Source organism: Berghia stephanieae, chromosome 10, assembly GCF_034508935.2.
Source record: "Berghia stephanieae isolate SIO BIC M18660-M18661 chromosome 10, UCSD_Bste_1.3, whole genome shotgun sequence".
NCBI lineage: Eukaryota > Metazoa > Mollusca > Gastropoda > Nudibranchia > Aeolidiidae > Berghia > Berghia stephanieae.
Window position 1 is genome coordinate 45,261,451 of NC_088369.1, and position 11,346 is coordinate 45,272,796.

At 38.1% G+C, this 11,346-nt stretch overlaps 1 protein-coding gene across 4 annotated transcripts in view; it reads left to right on the plus strand.

Annotated features, from left to right (window-relative positions):
• LOC144955865 (aminopeptidase N-like) overlaps positions 1 to 11,346 on the plus strand; it is an 87,998-nt gene that overhangs the window by 23,689 nt on the left and 52,963 nt on the right. For all 4 annotated transcript variants that reach the window (XM_078886089.1, XM_078886086.1, XM_078886087.1 and 1 more), the window contains exons 4-5: positions 3,788 to 3,982; positions 6,839 to 6,939. In XM_078886089.1, coding sequence (XP_078742215.1) covers positions 3,788 to 3,982; positions 6,839 to 6,939 — 296 coding nt within the window. The remainder of the gene's footprint in view (positions 1 to 3,787; positions 3,983 to 6,838; positions 6,940 to 11,346) is intronic.

An 11,346-nucleotide genomic window follows, 5' to 3' on the forward strand; every position in this document is an offset into this window, starting at 1 on the left:
CAAATTTATAAAATTCTGATTATTCATTGCCCAACTATGGCCGTTTGAAGTAGGGAGAGTGTAAAAACCAAGTTTTGAGAAAATCGACTTTGAGTTGAGGCACCGTTTTCATACATAATCAAATCAATGGGCAAAGATAACTCCTCAGACGGGCATTGAAAATTTGACGAGAATAGTAAAGTTTGCAGAGACGCCAATTTTCAATTTGACTCACAGGAATTTCAGACACCACTCGGAGGAATTTCAATGCCGAAAGAGGAATTTCCGCACACACAAAAAGGGAATTGGGGTGATATTTGGTATTGTATTTACATATTGTATAGATCTAAATAGATAACTGATTACAAATATTTTCTGATATATGAACACATTGCCAAATACAACCCCAAAGTTTCCTTATTTCAAGTGAAGAAAAGCTCCAAAACATAATGATAGTAGTGAGGATGATGTTGTGTTGGTGGTTGTAGTAGTAGTAGTAGTAGTAGTAGTAGTAGTAGTAGTAGTAGTAGTAGTAGTAGTAGTAGTAGTTGTAGTGTAGTAGTAGTAGTAATAGTATAGTAGTAGTAGTGATGATGATGATGTCATAATGGCTGTTGTAGTAGTAGTAGTGGTAGTGATGATGATGTGGTGGTGGTGGTAGTGTTGGTGACTGTGGTTGTAGTAGTGGCAGTGGTTGTAGTAGTAGTGATGATGTTGTGTGCGTGGTTGTTGTAGTAGTGATGATGTAGTGGTAGTGGTTGTAGTAGTAATGACGATGTGGTGGTGGTGGTTGTAGTAGTAGTGATAGTGATGATGATGTGATGGTGGTGGTTGTAGTAGTAGTGATAATGATGTGGTGGTGGTGGTTGAAGTAGTAGTGGCAGTGATGATGCGGTGGTGGTGGTGATTGTAGTAGTAGTGGTCGTGATGAAGATGCGGTTGTGGTGGTTGTAGTGTGTGTGTGTTTGTGTGTGTGTGTGTGTGTGTGTGTGTGTGTTTGAGAGAGAGAGAGAGAGAGAGTGCTAAAAGTGCATCAAGTGATAAGTAGAGCAGCACAAACTTTAAAAACCAACGAGGCTAAAGTTTGAGGTCAAAGTATTTGTTATTAGCTATTATTGGCAAGTGCAGCCTTGGAAATGGTGGCTCTCTAAGAGAAAGTCAACTCTTGTTTTGAATATTTCACTGATAGTTGCTTTTTTAAACTTTAAATATATATAACTTATCGTCAATACCTATGTTGAATTATTATGTTTTCATGTAGAAAAATGATTGTAGTTTATGAAACAACCAAAATCTGAATTTTGATCATTTTGACCATCTCCACTTTAAAACCGGTTTTCTTCGTTTTCCAAATCCCGACTTAATACCGCTTCGAGGCGTAGGGTCACAATGTGAAAGACCATTCCTGGTGCAGACTGTAGTAGTGACTATCGACCTATAAAATGTATTCTTAGATTATAGGCTTAAAATGTGAAAATGATTAAAACTTCTAAATCAGAGACAAAACGACAAATTGATAGACTAAGACAAGATGCTCCAACCGTGACGTGAAACAAAAACTGGAAGACCTGACAACAACAGAAGATATTGACAAGCACTGGGATGGTACATCAGAGTGTATCACCACGGAGCCCATGGAAGGTTTTCTTCCTGTAAAATTACATGAAATGAAACAATAATGGTTGGCAAAAGAAATGCATGAAAAAAATAGACGAAAGAAGCAAGTTAAAGAGAAACATCCTAGCCTGGCTTGTAAAAATGACTATAAAATAATATAAAAGGACTGCAGAGAGGCAAAGGAACGCTTATTGATGAAGAATGCAAGAAAATAGAAAATCAAAAACAATCTAACACAAAGCGCTTTCACGACTCGATTGCAAAATTAATTGGAAGGAAAAAGTCTGTCACCAAAGTTGACTCAATCAATCCGAGAGATTTTGCTACTTTTCAAAATTGGAAGAAAAAAATGTGTTAAAAATGAGCATGTACATAGATGGTTTTATTCAACTATCATTAACATGTAAAAATTAAAAAAAAAACATTAGCTTTGATACTACACATATAATTTGTCTCATAAAAATGTAATAAATAAGCATGGGGTATACCTGGGTATATAACGGATATAGTCGGTGTTAGGGTTGAATGAGTTAAGAGACGCAAATAGAGACTTGATCATTATCAACGGTGCGATTTTAAGTGGATAGGCAGAATATATAGAAAATATTTACGCAGAGATGACAGAGACAAGACCCCCAAAGACTTGTCAGAAAACGGTGGTGGTAGTAGATGAAGTAGATGCTGATTACAAAGAAAGAGAGAAAGGAAAAGCCGTTGGACAGGATAACATTTAATTGAGTTTTAGGATGCACTGGGCGATGTAGGACTAGACATACTGACAAAAGTTTTTAATAGGATCGACAACAAAGGCATCGTACCAAATGAGCTGAGATTGTCCATCTTTATCAGACTCCAGAAAAAAGGGGATGCAATAGATTGTGATTAATACCGCAAAGATCACAAAGATCCTCCTTCGCATCATAATGAAAAGAAAGAGAAATAAGCTCTCACCAAAGATTGGCAGAGGACAATTCGGCTTTATGAAAGACAAGGGTACTGTGAATACCATCTCCATATTAAAAAACAATATTACAAATTTCTATTGAGAAATAAAAAAGCACGTACCTCTGCTTCGTGAATTATTCAAAAGCCTTCCACTCGGTTAAAGATAACGAACTTTTTGAAGTACTCACAACAATTGGAATAAAGCATGATGACTTCCGTCTTGTGCTCGACGAATTAATGGTTGGTAGCGAAGCTAAGGGACTTTTGCTGAATGTGAAGAAACCCGAGTGTAAAATCGTTGGCAAACAAAATCAATATCTATTTTTTCAACTCACCATAGAAGGGAAAACCGTTAAACAAGATTAAAAGTTTAAATATCTCGGTGCAACTATCACTAACGACGCCAGAGATTTTGTAGAAATAAAATAAAGAATTACGATCGCTAAAAACACATTCCACCATCTAAACCAGTCATCTCTGCCATCAATATTAAATTCGACATGACACTTAAGGTGATCCAAACATACGTTCTCTCGCCTCGCCTCTACGCTTGTGAAACTTGAACTCTAGACAAGGAATGACAAAACCGGCTTTTGAATTGTGGTTATACAGAAGATTGCTAAACATCAAATGGTCAGAAAGAATAACTAAAGAAGAAGATTTTGTTTTGTTGTGTTTTTTATTCATAGAATAGGGAAACCCATACAGATTGTGAAAACCAGAAGAAAAAGGCAGATTAATGGGGTTTCTTGGCCATGTATGGCAACGAGGGCACATTGAAAGTCTAACACTTGGTGGCTACATAGAAGGAAAAAGAGCTTGTGGTCTTCAGATGTTGACGTTCCCGGCCAGTTTGAGGCTGTCAACGGGCAATACCCCTATTAACTCTGAGTACACGAGGGAGGCAGAGGATAAATCTTCGATAGGGAAATATGACAGGCACCGTGCATACAAGCGCATTCCACGACTAAACAAACAAAAAACTGACGTTATAACCAGTTTTTATTGAAATGACTTTGTACTCGCTTCTCATCATCATCATCATCATCATCATCATCATCATCATCATCATCATCATCATCATCATCATCATCATCATCACTATGTTTTTATCACTCCTTGGTTCTTACCTTATTGATAAACGTATGGACCTTTCACATAACACGCCCCCAGATACTCTTGCCCCAGAGGAGCACACAGTCATCACCATACTTATTAATATCATTTCGCTGATCCTATTTTTCAGGGCTCCGTCCATATCACTGTCAAGTGCGTGGAGCCCACAGACAACATCACCCTACATATCAAGGACCTAGAAGTGGACGAGTGCAGCGTCAGTTTCGTGGGCTCAGAGCCCATGAGGAACGACCCGACTCTTCTGGACACGGAGATAGATAAGGACAGAGAATTCTTCATACTCAGACTAAGTACAAACATGAAGGTAAATAATGTAACAGAATTATTTCAATGTACAAAAATTCATATTGCAGATTCAAGAAGAATGCTCCACGGGAGTGTTACAGGTTCAAAAACCCTTCCTCAGCCAATTACAAAAAAACAACAAAAAAAACAAGTTAAAACGGTATTCGCTTGTTTTATTAGTTTTTTTTTCTTCGTTTGTTTGTTGTTTTGGGAGGTTTTTTTTTTTTTTTTTAGGGGGGGGGGGTTGTTTTTGTTTTGTTTTTGTTTTGTGGGGGGGGGGGGGGGGGAATTGTTTTGTTTTGTTGTTTTTTTTATTGGGTTTTTGTTTTTGTTTTGTTCTCTTATTGGGAGGGAAGCCTTTTTTTCATTTCTTTCTTTTTCTTTTTCTTTTTGTTTAATTTTTAAAAATATTTGTAGAGTTTGGGCTAGTAGGATAGTGTAAGTAGCTAACTTATGAACTCCATCCCGACACTGTGAATGGAATGAAAGACACGGACGTTAGTAAACCGGACCTCATGCGATCCGGCATGGTAGATCCAGACTTTTTCACTACCATGTCTTTGATATGAGCTTTGGGGACAGCCTGATGGCGCCCATCTCCTTCTCAAGTCCCAGTCCAGCCCCTCACACACGTTTCGTCATTAGAAGTAAAGTCAGTGGGGTGCTTGTTTACCTATCCATACAGTATTTACTGCTGGCAACAAGTCGAAGGTATCTTTATGGGACGGACAGCGTGGCTCAGCGGTATGGTCTTTGCTCATGGCCTACTTGAGAGTCAAGGCCTTGTCGCACGCGTCTTGAGCCGGGATGATTAAGGCCATTGACGAGCGCTGTGTAGTGTGTAGGTATTGTTACTCCTGGGTTATTCCATTTCCCCTTGGAATAGAACCTAAAGAAAAATTTCCCCATAGCAAAGAGCGTGTAGGTAACGATTGTTATGTTACCAAGAGCTCTCACTTCCCGCTTTGGTGAAGCCACGCATTTTCCGTCTTCAACTTGTATTTTCTTCATTGTATCAGTAAGCCTAGCGCGCACGATACACGCGGAGCACACCCACCTCGCTGTCTCGCCTGGCACGCGACAATAGCATTGCGGTTAAGAGAAGTGAGAGCTCTTGGTAACTACGTTACCCTACACACTCTTTGCCCATAGTGATGACTAGAGGAAACTTACTTATTTATATTATTTATTGATTTACTACCTCTCTTCATGGGAGTCCCAGCTTTTGATTATTATTTTTTTTTTTCGTGTGTGTGACAAATTGAGGGCGCTTTTAATCGATAAATAATTGAAGGGACGAGTTTTCTGGCCAAAATTTTTAAAACTTGTCTTGCAATGTTTTTTTTTTATCGGTGTACGACAGTATAAGTAATGTGATACGTGACCTATTATTGTCTCAGACTGGTACTAGTATGTGATACGTGACCTATTATTGTCTCAGACTGGTACTAGTATGTGATACGTGACCTATTATTGTCTCAGACTGGTACTAGTATGTGATACGTGACCTATTATTGTCTCAGACTGGTACTAGTATGTGATACGTGACCTATTATTGTCTCAGACTGGTACTAGTATGTGATACGTGACCTATTATTGTCTCAGACTGGTACTAGTATGTGATACGTGACCTATTATTGTCTCAGACTGGTACTAGTATGTGATACGTGACCTATTATTGTCTCAGACTGGTACTAGTATGTGATACGTGACCTATTATTGTCTCAGACTGGTACTAGTATTATGGCGGGGTGAAGCAGATACTTAAAACTGAATTTAAAGTTAAAACGATTATGAAAAAAACAAAATACAAACAAATAAAAGGTTAGTTCTTCTTGTCTCTCTCTCTCTCTCTCTCTCTCTCTCTCTCTCTCTCTCTCTCTATCTATCTATCTATCTATCTCTCTCTTTATCTCTCTCTCTCTCTCTATCTCTCTCTCTCTCTCTCTCTCTCTCTCTCTCTCTCTCTATATATATATATATATATATATATATATATATATATTATATGTGTGTGTGTATGTGTGTGTGTGTGTGTCTGTGTGTGTGTGTGTATGTGTGTTTGTGTAATATAATTTTAGATTTCTTTATTAGATTGGTGACTTTTTCTGTTGCTGTTTGTTTTCTGTTGTTGTTTTTTTTAATGTTTTGTTTTATTGGGAGGGGGTTTGTAGTTTTTTTTTGGGGGGGGGGGTTTTCTGGTTTGTTTTATTTTTCCTATATAAGGAACTGCATTATTTTCCAAATATAGGATATAGAACCAGAATTTTCTATCCATGATCACTGTCACCCACCCTTCCACTGATCCCGCTCAACATGTCTTGACTTTTCTGACAAGACGAACCATCGAGTCACAAATGTTATCAATCGTCTCAAAACGGTGTTACGTTAGGGTGAACAAGATACAGAATATCAACATTAAGGTCTAAATTAAGAGATTTCATCTAAATTGATAAACCGCAACCAGAAGAATGAGTGAAGTAACTCAAAATATTGAAGTCCATTTTTAAAAATATTCTTTCCTTTTTCACTTTTAATTCAATCTGGGTCAACTCACGTAATATCGAAATGAGACTAATTAATGTGTCTTGATTGTGACAAATCCCTTCAACACGGTATTACGTTTAGGTGATTAAGATGCTAAAATGTGGATTTATAGTAAGAAATATTAGCATAAGGTCACGGTTTCATCTTGTATTTGGAAGATTGGATACACTTTCTTAAACTGTAAAAACCCGAAAATTTCACATCCTTTTCTCTCCTGCAATGATTTGTCATTGCCACCCAGAAATCCCATTTTGGGATCTGATACAACCTGATATATGACCGTTTTAGGTGTTGCGTCACAACTTTGTTTTCCTTTTTTTAAAAACAGGAAAACAAAGAATATGAAGTGTCCATGAACTTTACGTCACTCTTGAAACCGACTTTGGATGGATTGTACCTCAGCACTTATAAAAGAAATAACGAAACGGTGTAAGTAGACAAATCCCATCCTTCAAATCATCCTTCCATCCATCCAATCATTCGCCAATTCATCTGTCCATTTATCCATCAATCCATCCATCCAGCCATCCCTTTCTTCTCTTTTCTACCTCCTGTTTTCATATCTCAATGTGATGTATTTTTGGTTGGCATCATATAGTTTCTAATACTGAGCAATTAACACACATTTCTTTTAGTTTATTTTGTATATATTTTCTTAGGGCTTTAGCCAGATGAAGCTGACATCATCCTTCAGCAGCTCTCGCAACGGGGCACTGTGAGTACATATGTCAGGGAGAAATTTACCCAAGTAGGTCACGAACCCAATGAACCTCTTGATTTCTACTTTCCTTGACGGTGCAGACATCTTATTCAGAGCTTCGACTTTGGATGGGTCTGGCTTTAGTCCGCCCTTTGAAATGAGATGACCCACATAAGCCACTTATGGCTGTCGCAGCTTGGTTTTTTTTTCAAGGTTAAGTCTCAAGTTGAATTTTGTAGCTCTCTCCATGACCTGGCGGAGTCCTGTGTCATGATCCTGTAGAGTCTTACCGGTGATGAGAATAATATCATCTATCATTGCATATGCACCATGTATGCCGCCAACATATCGCCCATAATCCCTTGGGAGACTTCAGGGGCAGCGCTGACTCCAAATGGCAGACGCAGCCAGCGATATTTGCTATGGGTGCGTTGAAGGTTGTGAGGCAGGATGAAGCTTCATCCAGCTTAATTTGCATAAACCCATTTTTGGCATCCGGCGTAGAAAAGACAATAGCACCCTTCCTCTATCGTCTTCATGGGATAGTGTTTCCCTTAAATAGCTTTGTTCAGGTTTGATGGATCCAAGCACACCCGAACTTTGGTTCCTCGTAAAGCGACACTTATACTACTGACCCACTCAGTAGGTTCCTCTACTTTTTAAATATGGCTTCGCTTTGGAGTTCCATCTCTTTCAATTTTGAGATTACCTTGTCTTTGAGAGCTACTGGTTGTCTCCTTGGAGCGCGAACAACGCCTTTTGAATCGGGTTTCAGTTTTATTTGGAATTCCCCTGGCAAAGTGCCACTTGTTTCAACTATCCTGGAGAACACGTCAGAATCTAAAGAGGAAAGGCGCACCAAGAGTCCTAGTCTCAACAGCGGCGAAAATTTGGCCTGGCGGATGGTGGATTTAAAAAAAGATATTTTTGGCGGATTTTCGATGACTTGTATACCCTTTAAAAAAGTAAAAGTTTTGCAATCAAGTCTAATTATTTCTTCTTTTCTCCCCTAAAGTGACTTTTAGGAGCTCCTATTGTGAGTGTACTGTAGATCTATATTACACAACCTAATTCCGATTACTGAAGCTGACTTACGTGATTGCATTATGTCGTCTCCAACGAAAAGTTGTGATTTAGACCCCATAAATACTGCCATGCTAAAAAAGTGCATGGATGTAATTTTAACACCATTTACATGTATTGTTAATATTTCTTTGCAGTCAGGTGCTGTACCAGACATTTACAAAGTTACTCATGTCAAACCCCTTTTGAAAAAACCTGATCTAGATAAAGAAAACTTAAAAAACTATCGTCTTGTCTCTAATCTTCATTTTCTCTCTAAAATCTTAGAAAAGCTTGTTTTGAAACAATAACTGTCTCGTTTAAAAAATAATTGTATTGAAGAAAAATGTCAGTCTGGTTATCGGCAACATCATTCGACGGAATCCGCACTTGTTAGGGTTGTTAATGATCTCCTCTCTGTTATAGACAATGGTTCATGTTCTTTGCTGAATTTGCTTGATCTATCGTCTGCTTTTGATACTATTGATCACAATCTTCTCCTCAAACGTCTTGAACTTACATATGGCGTGTCGGGTGCAGTGCTTGATTGGTTTAGGTCATATTTGTTTAATCGCAAACAGATTATTACGGTGGATGAATATATATCTGAGGAAATATTTCTTGATTGTGGGGTTCCCCATGGTTCAGTACTTGGACCCGTTCTTTTTGTTCTGTACGTTGGCCCTCTGTCAAAAATCATCAGAAGTTTCGGTCTGTCTTACCATCAATACGCTGATGATACGCAATTGTACTGCGTTTCCAATACGAGAAATTTACAAGAAGTATCAGCCGATAGTAAAAATTGTATCCAACGTGTTAAGAAATGGATGAATGAGAACAGACTGAAACTAAATGATGATAAGACGGAGGTGCTCTATGTGGGGAACCGGCAGTGGAAAAGTGAAACAGATTTTGAGCTGGGGGATGCCTCCATTCAAATTGTTGACAAAGTGAAAAACGTTGGCACATTCTTAGAATCTGGACTGTCGATGGAGCATCAGGTTAATCATTTGGTTTGACCTCTCTTTTTCCAACGAAAAAAGATTGCTTCCATTAGACGGTTCATATCAGAGGATGTGACCAAACACCTGGTTGTGTCCCTCGTACTATCGAAATTGGATAATTGTAATGCTCTGTTGTTTGGCGTTTCGCAATACAATCTGAAACGTCTTCAGATTGTCCAAAACAGCGCTGCCAGACTAGTATTCATGAAGCGTAGGTGCGACTCTGCCGGACCTCTACTTCATGACCTGCATTGGCTGCCTGTTGAGAAAAGGATTAAATTCAAAGCTTGTGTTTTAGTGTATCGTTGTCTTGAAGGTACTGCCCCTTCCTACCTTTCGGAACTAATTTAAATATATTCAAAACCCCGCCCCTTACGTTCGGCCAGTGATTCCACAAAACTAGTTGTCCCTCGAATTCGGAAAAATGCTGGAATGAAATCCTTTTCTCATTTCGGACCCTCTGTTTGAAACGCCTAACCACAGAGCATTCTTTGTCTATTTTTAAACGTTCGCTTAAAACATATCTGTTTCGATTTTAGTAGATGGTATGAAAAGCAAGATAAGTATGGTTTGTGTTGTGTGTCGTGTTGTGTGTGTGTTCGTGTGTGTTTGTGTGTGTGTGTGTGTGTGTTTAAGTGTGTGTGAGTGCTTGTGTGTGTGAATGATTATGATTCAGACAAAGTAATTTGTAATTTAAGCGCTTAGAGTCTAGTGTCTTCGGAGTTATAGCGCTATATGAGTTTTCAGCTTTATTATTATTATTATTATTATTATTATTATTATTATTATTATTATTATTATTATTATTATTATTAACCGCATGTGAAAACAATAGTCGACAGTCTAACTCCCGCTCAAACAAAATCGAAACGCCGAATCTTTCTCCTTTTACAAAGGAAAAAGTTGTAAATGATTTTTATTCCGAGACAATACAATTTTGTTGATTATAAGTGTTTTAAATCAAATGGCGGAGTTTTTGGCGGATTTTGGGCAACTGTCGCAGTTGAAGTAGGATAAAGTTGGCGGATTTTGGCGGACTTCTAGCATAAAGTTGGCGGAATTTTTTAAAGGCACCTGGCAATACTGTCAGCCATAGACTTCCGGTTCCCGTTTCACCCATGGTGGAGATGCCTGCTACTTATGATTTGACTGTCTTGATTCGACAATTTTATGTAAGTGAAGTGTATTGCATCTAAATCAATACTTCTTTCCATTTGTATTTAGATTTGATAGATCGATGTTGCATAAATATATTACAGTTCTGGCGGCCCAGACTATAATTTATCTGTCACTCATTTAACGAACGTACAAGAGAGGTGAGCCAGTGGAACCAACATTTAGCTCCTTGAAAGTTCCCAATCATTCATTAGAGAGAAATTAACAACAAAAAAAAAAATAAAAAAAACAACTTAACGCCTACCGTCAAAAGCAGTTTAGATTTGATGATGCATTTGTTTTCTATAAAAATCATTCGGTACTAGACAATCCTTGATCAATTTGAGAAGTTATAATTGATAGAGAGCTGCGCCGGTGTTACCAATACTTAGAGAGCTGAGCCGGTGTTACCAATACTTAGCTTCTATACCAGGATAAATCATTCGTTTGGACCGAAAAATAAATAAAAAACTTACCGCTTACCGTCAAAAGCAGTTTAGATTTGAAGATGCATTTGTTTTCTATCAAAAAACATTCGGTAATGGACAATCCTTGATGAATTTCAAAAGTTGTGTTGAAATTATATCCTAATTGTTTTCATGATTAATTCCTCGCGAAATCGTGTGGGTATCGTTTCTGTTATCAAGGTACCGCCTAGCCAGGCAGGGTTGCCAGATCATTTTTGAGTAAGAGACCAAACTAGCTATAGCAAGAGGCCAGATTCCTCGGCAGGAGCCCAAATACCACCAAACCCACCTTAGCCTCGCGAAAACTCTTAAGATTTGTTAAACAATTTAGATAGGATAAGGAAAATTCGTATATATAGAAGCATTAGCAAATGCAATCTGTGGCGTTAGCACGTGTTGCATTTAGATATTTAGATTGCCAAATAAAATAAGTTTTACCGGTACCAGA